We start from the raw sequence: 13,947 nt of genomic DNA on the forward strand, positions 1-13,947 counted from the left end.
AACCACTTACTGAATACGAGGATCATTGAGATGAATATATGTTTTTTGAAGCTACGGCCTGGAGGATAAGCATTTACTATTAATACCCAGAAGCTTAGAAAGCCTCTATAGCCTATTGTCAATGACAAAGCTAGACAAATCCCCAAATGATAAATGCCCTAGATTTCACCATGGGTCAGTCCTGCTCCAAATAAAAGTGATGAATATCATGCAACAGTGTTAAGCCTCTCACATCGTTTGTTTGCATCCACTACAGTACATAGACATACCCACTACAGTACATAGACATACCCAGCTACAGTACATAGACATACCCAGCTACAGTACATAGACATACCCACTACAGTACATAGACATACTCAGCTACAGTACATAGACATACCCAGCTACAGTACATAGACATACCCAGCTACAGTACATAGACATACCCACTACAGTACATAGACATACCCAGCTACAGTACATAGACATACCCACTACAGTACATAGACATACCCAGCTACAGTACATATACATACCCAGCTACAGTACATAGACATACCCAGCTACAGTACATAGACATACCCAGCTACAGTACATAGACATACCCAGCTACAGTACATAGACATACCCACTACAGTACATAGACATACCCAGCTACAGTACATAGACATACCCACTACAGTACATAGACATACCCAGCTACAGTACATAGACATACCCAGCTACAGTACATAGACATACCCAGCTACAGTACATAGACATACCCAGCTACAGTACATAGACATACCCAGCTACAGTACATAGACATACCCAGCTACAGTACATAGACATACCCAGCTACAGTACATAGACATACCCAGCTACAGTACATAGACATACCCAGCTACAGTACATAGACATACCCAGCTACAGTACATAGACATACCCAGCTACAGTACATAGACATACCCAGCTACAGTACATAGACATACCCAGCTACAGTACATAGACATACCCAGCTACAGTACATAGACATACCCACTACAGTACATAGACATACCCAGCTACAGTACATAGACATACCCAGCTACAGTACATAGACATACCCAGCTACAGTACATAGACATACCCACTACAGTACATAGACATACCCACTACAGTACATAGACATACCCAGCTACAGTATATAGACATACCCACTACAGTACATAGACATACCCACTACAGTACATAGACATACCCAGCTACAGTACATAGACATACCCAGCTACAGTACATAGACATACCCAGCTACAGTACATAGACATACCCACTACAGTACATAGACATACCCAGCTACAGTACATAGACATACCCAGCTACAGTACATAGACATACCCAGCTACAGTACATAGACATACCCAGCTACAGTACATAGACATACCCACTACAGTACATAGACATACCCAGCTACAGTACATAGACATACCCACTACAGTACATAGACATACCCAGCTACAGTACATAGACATACCCACTACAGTACATAGACATACCCAGCTACAGAATGCTGTATTTGTAAAAACATATAAGAGCAACATAATGGAAAGCAACTCCTACAAATAACTACACCTGTTTGTAGAGAGTCGACCCGATTTGTTCAAGAGATGAGGATAAGTCTTCCAAAAGACTCATTTTGTAGACAGTTGCTTTGTCTGTTAGATATTTTGCAGAAAATATCTTCAAAATGTATTTAAGTTCGTGTCACACAATAAGATAGTGCCCCTTAATTGTCTCTCCTCTTCTCAACTATATATATATCTATACAGTGTGTATATATATATATATATACCGGTATATATATATATATATTTACTCTACTACATCACATATATGTACATACTATTACTACCTCATATATCTACTACATACATTATACATCCACAAAAGCATATACACAAAAACACACTGACACCTATGGACAATTTAGAGTATTTTGTTGTTGTTTTGTTACTTTATTATATTGCCTGAGTAAAGATATGCAACTTACTTCATTAAATCTAATACAATAAATCTCCTTGTTCCATGGTTCTTCCCTAAGGGATTCAGACACAATTAAAAAAAGAACAAATGTTCTCCCCCAGTCATCTTCAGTGTTCATGTGCTTGTCTGTTTTAGGAGATCTCTCCTGAAGATGTTTCCACAATCAGGGAAATCGATTGTCTTTGACAACTTTCCAGATCCCACAGACAAGTGGGAAATCATCGAGACAATCGGGAAAGGGACCTATGGGAAAGTCTACAAGGTGTTCCACAAACTTGATGGAAGTAAAGCAGCTGTGAAGATACTGGACCCCATTCATGTAAGTTGTGTTTGATATCTGAAAAGTTAATTGTGAATACATTTTTATTACTTAAACTGGCCCATGAACAGAATTTGCATTACATTATTTCAAAATGCAAGTTTATGAACAACTCTATGGAGAACCAATACTTAAATCTGTGATGTTAACAAGAGAAAACGGATGACTTTATCCCCTGGTGCGAAACTATCCCCAGAAAATCACTCTGTGTGCTGTGACAGTCCCTGCTGTAACTGGTGAATCATTTCCTGTTCATGCTGCCCTGCAAAGGCAAAAGGCAGAAACTGTTCAGAGTAAAACAGAAAGAAATATCTTTAAACTTGTCATTACTGCCCAACAAAATGGCTTGTAAGAATCTGTTCTATAATGTGTGGTGATTTGTTGACTCAGTAGGAGGTTATGTTTTATCCTCTTACCCTCCCCTGACCCAACACCCCTGACCCAACACTGACATACCACCCCTGACCCAACACTGACATATTTATCCTCTTACCCACCCCTGACCCAACACTGACATACCACCCCTGACCTAGTCTCGCTAGCCAGCCTCTCTTCCTTTCCGTCAGAGAGTCTGGCGCTGCAGGTTTCCATTGTGGGATTGCGAAAAAAATGCTCTGAAGGGTTAGCCAATCATCCTCGTCTTGGGCGGTGCTTAGCGTTAGTGCCCTTGGAAAATAGTTTCGGGGTGGAACTTGTGCCGAGCAGGACTTCTTTATTGCACAATCCAAATTTTCTTCAAAACTTGCCATTTTCAGCGTGTAGCAACGAGTTAGCCTGTAGGTTTCTGCCGTTAGCTTTCTAGCTAGCTAGTTAGCGTCGTTGTTTTCACATTCGGCGGCCGGGAGCATTACAGTGACACACATGGGAGCTGATTGACATGGTCGGAGCCAATGACAGAGCGTGTGACAGAGCTTGCAAGTGGGGGAGCGGATATCCTGCTGCCACCGAAACAGCCGCTCGAATGGGAGAGCAGCTTTAGAGCAGGGGCGGGCTGATCCCCGCTGCCTGTTTCCACGACGCCAGACTCTCTGACGGAAAGGAAGAGAGGCTGGCTAGCGAGACTACCCCTGACCCAACACTGACATACCACCCCTGACCCAACACTGACATACCACCCCTGACCCAACACTGACATACCACCCCTGACCCAACACTGACATAGAAAAATGGCAAAATCTCATTTTTACCAGGATTGAAGTTGCTGCCTTTTTCTTCATAAATTCTTTATTGATTTCAAATTTGAAAACAAAGAAAGAAAAACACAAAAACCACAAACATCTACCAAAAAACCTATATACACATACACAAACAGATTCACTCAGAACATATCCCCCCTGCCTGCAGGACACCCCCCCCCCCCACCCACAAACCCACAGAGATATCAGCTCACAGTACTATATGTGCCCTTCAACATGTACAAAACTCAACCATCACAGAACCCATTTTGAACAGATCATATCGACACAGGTAGAATGAACAAGCGAGCAGTCCCCACCACAAAGCATAGAAGAGACAAACGCAACTTAGCTATCATGGGGATGTCAATGGTCTACACGCATGGCTTCAATAAATGCAGTCCATGGCGTAATATTTTCTACTTTAGCGCCATGCATACGGGCCATCGACATCTCCGTGACAGCCAAGTCCACAGCTGAAGATGCCCATTGCTCAAAAGGCAGAGTATGAGGAGCCTTCCATCACTGAGCTATCTTTTTTTTTGCAGTAAGACCCAGCAACAAGTTGCTGCCTTTTGTAGGGCTGCATGGCCATTGGCTTAGTCTCATGATGACATCATAGGCCATGGTCGACATGATTATCACCCTCTATCTCATGCCAGCGATAGTGATAGTGTTAGTGTTAGTGTTTGTCAAAACGACATTATTTTCCCATAAACGCTGTTGCTTCCTGTTGCAAAGAGGTTGTTGCTGTTTTCCCCCACCCCTCTGCCTCTGTCATCACCACACCAGTGTTTTCCCTTCCATTCTACAGGCCTGGCGGGCCAACCACATCCCCGCCAGGCCAAAAAAACAACAACAGATACAGTATATAATTTTTTTTTTTTTTTTCCTGCTCTCCCCAAAATTTCAATACACCTTTATGGCATATTATTACAATACAACAATACTGGTGTTGACAGTGTTGACAGTAATAGAAGATGCCAAATCATTCAAAACAATAAGCATTTTGCTTTTAGGAGCATCGTGCCAGCGTGCAGCGCTGTTCCAAAACATGTCAACGTGTGCCATTGGCTGCACATCCCATAATACAACTGTTCGCATCGCATCCCATAATAGTATGATGATACTTGGGATGCCATTGCGAACATAGATGTGAACAGGTTAGCTAAAACTTTAGTGTCACCAGCGATGGCCCCCACCGTTGCGGTCGGGGTACATTTAGAAATCCCTCCAGGCCTGAAAGATTTCCTTGGGGAAACACTGCATCATGTTTATTTGATTTACTGAAAAGGATCAACCTTTTTCTGACATGCTTCATTTTGAGAAGCTTTGTTTTGTAAAGTAATCTCACTTTGTTTACGTCACTATTAGTCATCTTTCCAAGTTAATGTGGTAATCATTTATTAATGCTTAAAATAAAAATGTCTTTTACAAACTTAGTCAAACATTTTTACACATTGTGGCTCTTGAAGGTGACAAAAAATACATACAAAAATGAAAAATTATTTTAAAATTACTTTTAAATGTGCGTGTGTGGGTGTGTACCCCTAATACCGCCCCATGCCACCCTGTGATGCTGAGTGTGACAGGATCTTTCACAGCGGTATGTTTTCCTCTTTGAATCAACGCCAGTGTTTTGTTTGTTTGTTTGTTTGCTTTTTATCATATCTTTTCTTCGGATTTCCACCGTGTTCCTCACAATTGTACAATTCCCCTAGCCTGGGTAAACCCAGCCTCCACGTGACCTCTATCTACTGACTGATAGCACATAGATAGAGGTCACGTGGAGGCTGGGTTTACCCAGGCTACAATTCCCCCTGTTGTCCCGGTCGTTACGCTTCTTTTCACCTGAAAGCGAGGAGTTTCACCAGCAGCAAGACATAGCGTGTGGGAGGATCACGCTATCTCTACAGGCACCTCGACCGACCAGATGAGGCGCTAGTGCAGCGACCAGGACACATACCCTTAATCATGCAGATGTTGCAGTCAGTGCATGTTAATTCATTGATATCGGTTGGTGTGTTTGTGCCCTTGGTTGTGGCACTGGGAGGACATGTCACAGTCCTGTAGGCCTAAACCCATCACATTTATAGCAGTAAAAGTGTCCTTTAAGCCCATATGGGCTGGGCTTCATTGGAAGCATGACACTTAAATAAAGAAAATCAATCAATCAATCATATAGCATCTGTGTTATAGAGATTCAGACAGCAGCACAGATTAGATCAAGCCACTCATTTTGCTCCGTCCCTTTCTCTCCGTTTTATTCTGGCACTTTGTGAAGCTTACTGGAGTTTACTTTAAAAAGAAACAATCGCTGTATATTTCTGCCACCCACAAATTGCACCATTTATATCTCTAAATGTATGATACCTTAAACTTATTAACCTTAATAACTTATTATTTTATTCTCTCTGTGCCTCTCTGGGTCCACACATTAACTCATTGAGTGCCAATGACGACAATCGTCGTCAATTCGAATACTAACGTAGAGTGCCAATGACGACGATTGTCGTCAATTGCGTTTTTTGACGGTGGGACGTGGATCAAAGCCTATAACATCTCCTGTAAAATTTTGGGGCATGTTGAATGTGTATAACCTATTTTACCGACCCATTAGGTGGCGACAGTGCTCTCCAGATTAGAGAAAGTTGAGTAAAAAACAGAGAAGAAGTCGGAAACGGAAACGGCATCGGTATGCATCGATATGCATGAAGCATAACGTTAGCTGTGCCTGTGAACATCAGTCAATCTGCTGCCACAATTGAGCCCCTCCGTCTCCGCTGCGATAGCCCCTCCATATGATTTAGTTGCCGACACCAGCGTCTTTCTGAAAAGTTACATTATTCTCAGCTGGGAGCCGGCGACACGCTGTGAAAAAGCGGGGTGCAGCGCACTTTTCAGTGCAGAGCAAGCGCAGCAGAGCCACCAGAGACACTCCCACGGAGGAGGAGGAGGGGGGTGGGGCACGCAGGGCACCATACAACCATTGACAGTAAACACAGACCCAGACAGCAGGCTCGATGCACAGAGACAGGCAAACAAGCTAGAATATCTGATGCCCACCAGCAGTAAATCAAGACCAGCAAGAAGGTGTAGGGTCTGCGCATGCAGGGCCCAGCGCTGCTGGTTGCAGCTAAAAAATATTATTTGGCCAAACAAAATTCCTTTGTTTTCACTGTTTTATTGAAGGAAATTATTTTTGAGGTGTCATTACATCAGAAAATATTAGCTTCAGAGTCAGTGATGTGCTTTAAATGCTTCATTTCACAAAAGGCTCATTATCTCAGCTTCTAAATTGAAACGTGTGTTTTTGCTGAAATCCACCTATCTTCTCCGGCTGATAACTAAAGAACGGAAAATGATATCAATAAACTTTTTTTTGCTGATGATAGAAGAGAGTCTCATCGTTCTTTGGGCGTGTTCGGTGTTTACATAGTAATATCACACAATATTCTGTGGGCCTCGAGAAATCACTGAAAACGCTCTGAAACTCTGGCACTGGGAGCGTCCGTTCTCCAAAAGTGGCTGGCACTCAATGAGTTAACAGGTAGTTAATTTTTGCACAGTTACATCACCAAATAATCATCCCAAAGGTTAATTATGTATTCTCTGTAGATTTTCCAAACTCATCTCTTAGTCAGATAAAAACGTTATAAGATGACACCATGGCAAGGGAAACAACAGAAAGTAAAACAGAATAATTGTTTTTCTAATTTTGGAAGGCATGTGAGGGGTTTTGTGATATAAGCACTGCAAATATATACTGCAAATATATATAACTTTTGCATTATTGTATTACAGTAGATTTTTTTGCTCATTACAGTATTTCCATCAACACATTAGAAGGAAGTTATGTTTTCACCCCCTTTCCGTCTGTTTGTTAGCAAGGTATCTCAACAAGTAATGACTTAACTGAGGCCCCCAGTCTTACATACGATTGTAAAATTAGATTATCGGTAAGCTCCAATTCCTTGAAAACAACAAATAGTAAAGAGAGCAAGGGTCAGAGCCATAGTGCCTAACCTAATTCCTATGACCCTACTACAATAATCATGTACCAAAGGGCTGGAGCTTAGTCAGGAATCGGATTGCAAAATTTGAGCCAAATAGGTGTAAAAGAAATTCTCATAAGCATGTTCATACATTACCTCTGGTCCTCTGGTAGACTTAACACGTTGTGAGCTTAGTGACCGACTCATTTCTAATCTTTCATCTACTACAACGAGCAAATTATCTCTGCAAATTGGTGCTGATGTATAATCTATTGTCAATGGGAAGTACCGTGACAGTAATGTGATCATTTTGGGTTTCCTTGCTTACTTAGGGCTTCAGCGTTGAGGCAAATACGTTTGACACCGCTTAGTGGAGAAATTGGATGCTAAATTTGGCCTAGACCAAAAACCCTTTGACTTCCATTGGAGAAACATGATGTTATCTGACGTATTGAGAGACTGATCCACCTTAACTCATTCAGTGCCAGCCACTTTTGGAGAACGGATGCTCCCAGTGCCAGAGTTTTCAGAGCGTTTTCAGTGATTTCTCGAGGCCCACAGAATATTGTGTGATATTACTATGTAAACACCGAACACGCACAAGAACGAGCTGGCTCTATTGTATCATCAGCAAAAAAAAGTTTATTGATACCATTTTCCGTTCTTTAGTTATGAGCCGGAGAAGATAGGTTGTTTTCAGCGTTTTCAGGCTTTTCAAATTATTAGCTGAGATAATCCGCCTTTTGTGAAATGCAGCATTTCAAGCACATTCACTGAGTCTGAAGATAATATTTTCTGATGTAGTGACGTAGTTGTTGTGTGATGCCCTGCGTGCACCACCCGGCACCACCCCCCTCCCCCCCTCCCCCCGTAAACTCCTCCCCACACTGCACACAGCCTCACGCAACCATTATATTTTCGGACTGCTGCGTTTGTGTGCTGCTGTCGGCTCTCAGCGCCACAGCAGGGAAGAGCCAACCCGGATTGCTGAATGGTTTGGCGTCAGGGGCTGCTTTCCTGTCTGCTAATCGGGTGGGGAAACTATACAGACAGACAGACAGACAGACAGGGACAGAGGGGCTCAGTTGTGAGCGCGGATTGACTCCTGTTCGGAGCCAATCTCCCGCGACAGAGCAAATGGCTCTGGGAGCATGTATCGGTTTGTCTTTGATCCACGGCTTTTAGGCTGTTTCTCGGACCTGTCTCTAATCTGGACTGCACCGAGCAAGCACTGTCGCCACCTAATGAGTCCGTAAAATAGGTTATACACCTCCAATAGCTACTATAGTTGTACAGGAGCTGCGGAAGGCTTTGATCGACGTCCCACCGTCAAAAAACGCATTGGACGTCGAAGGACGTCCGTGGCATTCTACGTCACTATTTAATTGGACGTCGAAGGACGTCCATGGCATTCAATGAGTTAAAAGGTCAATCATTATTTATTTTCATTTAAAGCCCCATTCAGTATCTTTTCCAAGCGCCCTTTGCGTGCATTAGTATCGATAACGATATCGCCGTTCAAAGTCAACAAAACACAGCGCCAGAAAGCTCTATGTACATGTTGTGACATCGGGTACTCACCACTTGATGAAATAATAATCCATAGTTCCGTGAAACATCATTTTCATAGCAAATCCGAATCGAGTTACTTCCTTGTTTTCATGAACACAGCGCTTCCGCTGTACAGCGCATGCGCGCATGCTTTTCTTTTCTCTTTTTCTTGCTACGGGACGTGGCAGACAAACTGCTTAGTCCCAGTGCTGGCCAATGGAGGGCGGTGTGGGATAAATAAAGACGAGGGTCTCCCTGTTACAAGTCAATCTACCATGTCCTGTGACTAAAAAACTGATATATTACAGTAAAAAATGTCAAAAATCTTACTGATTGGGGCTTTAAGTTAGAAGATTTACCTGTTAGTGAACATCTTGAGGTACTAAATGGTTGGGGGGGATACAGAACATATTTTGTTGATAATAATAATAAAAATAAGTCAAAATTGATTTATTTGTTGTATGACACCTTATTTACATTAGGAATTTAGAATCTCACCACCCTATAATTTGAGAGCGGGATGGCGTGGTGTGGCTTGGCATGGCGCACAATTGCTCAATTGAGCCTGTGCAGCCTGCGAGCTGCATATGCGAGTGAGGCTGTGCAGCCTGCGAGCTGCATATGCGAGTGAGGCTGTGCAGCCTGCGAGCTGCATATGCGAGTGAGGCTGTGCAGCCTGCGAGCTGCATATGCGAGTGAGGCTGTGCAGCCTGCGAGCTGCATATGCGAGTGAGGCTGTGCAGCCTGCGAGCTGCATATGCGAGTGAGGCTGTGCAGCCTGCGAGCTGCGTATGCGAGTGAGGCTGTGCAGCCTGCGAGCTGCGTATGCGAGTGAGGCTGTGCAGCCTGCGAGCTGCGTATGCGAGTGAGGCTGTGCAGCCTGCGAGCTGCGTATGCGAGTGAGGCTGTGCAGCCTGCGAGCTGCGTATGCGAGTGAGGCTGTGCAGCCTGCGAGCTGCGTATGCGAGTGAGGCTGTGCAGCCTGCCAGCTGCGTATGCGAGTGAGGCTGTGCAGCCTGCGAGCTGCGTATGCGAGTGAGGCTGTGCAGCCTGCGAGCTGCGTATGCGAGTGAGGCTGTGCAGCCTGCGAGCTGCGTATGCGAGCGAGGCTGTGCAGCCTGTGAGCTGCATATGCGAGCGAGGCTGTGCAGCAGCTGAGCTGCGTAAGCGACCGAGGCTGTGCAGCCTGCGAGCTGCGTATGCGAGCGAAGCTGTGCAGCCTGCCAGCTGCGTATGCGAGCGAGGCTGTGCAGCCTGCGAGCTGCGTATGCGAGCGAGGCTGTGCAGCAGCTGAGCTGCGTAAGCGACCGAGGCTGTGCAGCCTGTGAGCTGCATATGCGAGCGAGGCTGTGCAGCCTGCCAGCTGCGTATGCGAGCGAGGCTGTGCAGCCTGCCAGCTGCGTATGCGACCGAGGCTGTGCAGCCTGCCAGCTGCGTATGCGAGCGAGGCTGTGCAGCCTGCCAGCTGCGTATGCGAGCGAGGCTGTGCAGCCTGCCAGCTGCGTATGCGAGCGAGGCTGTGCAGCCTGCCAGCTGCGTAAGCGAGTGAGGCTGTGCAGCCTGCCAGCTGCGTATGCGAGCGAGGCTGTGCAGCCTGCCAGCTGCGTATGCGAGCGAGGCTGTGCAGCCTGCCAGCTGCGTATGCGAGCGAGGCTGTGCAGCCTGCCAGCTGCGTATGCGAGCGAGGCTGTGCAGCCTGCCAGCTGCGTATGCGAGCGAGGCTGTGCAGCCTGCCAGCTGCGTATGCGAGCGAGGCTGTGCAGCCTGCCAGCTGCGTATGCGAGCGAGGCTGTGCAGCCTGCCAGCTGCGTAAGCGAGTGAGGCTGTGCAGCCTGCCAGCTGCGTATGCGAGCGAGGCTGTGCAGCCTGCCAGCTGCGTATGCGAGCGAGGCTGTGCAGCCTGCCAGCTGCGTATGCGAGCGAGGCTGTGCAGCCTGCCAGCTGCGTATGCGAGTGAGGCTGTGCAGCCTGCCAGCTGCGTATGCGAGCGAGGCTGTGCAGCCTGCCAGCTGCGTATGTGAGCCGCCCTTGAGGGAAAACCAAAGAGGGACAGTAGAAATGAGCGATGAAGAGGAGGAGGGGAAGGAGGACGAGGCATGGTAGGCTAGAAAGGAGCGCGCTCTGTTTCTAGTAACAATAAAAGGTCATTTGTATCTGATTTGACAACAACAGAGATTGACATATACATTGCCATGATGGTCCTGCTGCATTTTAGACTAAAGAACCTCTACATTTTGAACAATTATAAAAATGTGTCCTCATTAATCTCATATGATGGTGTCATTGTCTGGAACAAAGTGAAGGAAGATGATACCTACTCAGTTGTCTTATTTCCAAGGTACAATGAGCTCTATGGCTTATTTAGCAGCTCTAATGAGGAGCCATTTTCATCCATTAAATCCAGTCCTCATGTTAATTAATAAAAGTCTCGTTAGTCTTTCCAGAGTTTGTTAGTGTTTCTCATTATTGAGAAACAATTATCTACAGGCCACTGTCTGTGAGGAGCTTCATTTTAACAGTCATCTACAGTTTGCTGACGTTAGGTAGTAGTACTATCAAATTTCTACCCCATTTCAACCAACCATATCACAACATGACAGCTGTCAATCAATCTTCAGGCTAGGAGAGAATTCTGAGCAGGCAAGATGGCTGCCTAGTGCCTACATGGGAAGACTTTTTTTAGCCCATAAATGTTAATATACTTAGCCAATAAGTATGTTACATACAAAATAAAACAAACAGTAATGCCTTCATTTAATGTAGAATACAAAGTACATGTAACTGGCTCGTTAACTCGCGTTCCGGGAATATTGTTATTTACCGCAGCTCTTACCGCGGCTGGTTAGGGTTAGGCAACACTCTGCCTCGGCTTGGAAACAGCAGTCTGTCCGTAGGCAGACACCCGATCCTCTGTCCCGAGGCTCGTGCACTGAGCCAGCCAGCGACTACCCACTCCACAGGGCTGTATTTACATTATATTGTAGACTATTATTGAAACGTGACCGGTAGGTTTCAGATTTGTCCGGTAAAATGCATTATTTTGCAAACTGCGGAGGGGTGTGGGCTTGTTCTGCCCCCAAATCCGGTGGGATCCATCGATCCATCAAGTGGTATTGGCAACATTCAAGTGCCAGGATTGGCCAACGTCAATGCACAGAATGGTCAAATCAAACTTCTCCACACATGTCCCACCTCTCTACACTGTTTCAGTCACGGTGTTGTATTTTTTTTGCTCTATTTTAACATTTTCAGTAAATTATGTACAGTATTGCAATATATCGCAATATGTATTGTATCGCAATGTATCGTGATACAATCGTATCGTGACCCATGTATCGTGATACGTATCGTATCTAGAGATGCACCGATTGCGATTTTGTTGGCCGATTCCGATTTCCGATTTTTGAATAGTCTGACTTGCCGATACCGATTTTTGCCGATTCCGATTTTCTTTCTAAGAACAACAATTGACAGCTTACACAAACGTTTTTGTAACTTTGTTTGAAAATTAAGATTCATAGAACAATTCTTATCATTTGCATGAAGTAGGACCATCTCACTCAAACACATCTCAAAATAAAAGTGTTCCAGGTTAGGACAGAGCTTTTTTGTGCAAATACAATGAATACAAAAATTTAATTAAATCCAATAGCCTATATCCCACAGCTATCATGCATTTACTTTTCCAAAAGAAAACAGGTGCAACAGAACATCAAAATGATCCATGGACAAGGAGTTTATAGACTGGCTCCAGACCAGTCCTCTTGAGTAGAGGGGAAATGAGTTTATGAGTTACAGTAACGATCTTCAGTCTGAATATCAGGCGGAGTTTACACACAGTCCGAAGTTTCGTATGCGTTTTTTTTATCTGCCATCCGAAAAAAGATCGTCATGCACAGAAAACCTTGCAAACCTCCGATGCATTTTTATTATTATGTCCGTCGTTCTATTTGCAATACGAAACAAATAGTCTCTCCTGTATCCACGTTACAACATGACTGACAGGCTGAGGCAGCAGCGCTGATGTGGAATGGAAATGGACACAATGCTCACGTTCACCTCGCCAAGCCAGCTGTGCGCGGTGGCGGGTTGCTGGAGCACCGCTCCCCGGGGAGAGAGAGCAGAGAGAGGGGGGCCAGTGAGGTGAAGCGAGCCGCTCAGACTGGACTCCAGCCGAGCGGGACTCGGCCGCACCTCTGTCTCCACGGCTTATTTTCGACTTGCATGTGTGACAAACTGCGAGCTTTGTCTACTTCACAACGGTGAAAAAATTCGACAACGAGGAAGGTATGCTGGCATGTGTGGTGTGGTGGCTGGGTGCCTGTCTCGGTGCTTTGGGGTGCGCGCACGTCATGTGAAAATCGGCTCACAGAATCGGCTATTTAGAGTGACCGACGCAGATCACCGATCGAGGCCGATCACGTGAAAATCGGCCATTTCCGGTCACGTGCCGATCGATCGGTGCATCCCTAATTGTATCGTGAGGTCCTTGCCAATACCCAGCCCTACTCATGTTACCTTTGTATCTTGCAACAAAAAAAGCTCCCTGCGAACCCAAAAGATAGTTTAATCGAAACAAACTTACAGTAACACACAAATGCATTATTGGGTTGAAAAATTGTTTCAATGCTGCATGCCATTGCAGAACTAAATGTTAGTCCAGAATGTGATACAATTACATAAATCTTTAACATTAAAGGCAGAGGTTTTATGTAAAAATTTGCCCGTATTATCTCGCCACTCTATAACTGGAGAGCGGGATGGCGTGGCGTGGTGTGGGGCTGGCCTGCGTGAAGAGCATGTGAGGTCGCTGTGGATGCGAGCCCCCGGGCGATGCGTCTGCAAGCCCGCGAAGCAGGTGAGACCCTGAGGGAAAACTGATGTACGGTAGCGATGAGGAGGAGGAGGGGAAGGACGATGAGGA

At 45.2% G+C, this 13,947-nt stretch overlaps 1 protein-coding gene across 1 annotated transcript in view; it reads left to right on the forward strand.

Annotated features, from left to right (window-relative positions):
• Positions 1-2,134: 2,134 nt before the first annotated feature.
• LOC310789092 (myosin-IIIa-like) overlaps positions 2,135-13,947 on the forward strand; it is a gene marked incomplete at both ends in the record, with an annotated part of 48,047 nt that continues 36,234 nt past the window's right edge. The window contains one exon of the mRNA XM_083650688.1: positions 2,135-2,302. Within this exon, the coding sequence (XP_083506814.1) occupies positions 2,135-2,302 (168 nt within the window). The remainder of the gene's footprint in view (positions 2,303-13,947) is intronic.

Source organism: Poromitra crassiceps, assembly GCF_964638095.1.
Source record: "Poromitra crassiceps genome assembly, chromosome: 2".
Lineage (NCBI taxonomy): Eukaryota > Metazoa > Chordata > Actinopteri > Beryciformes > Melamphaidae > Poromitra > Poromitra crassiceps.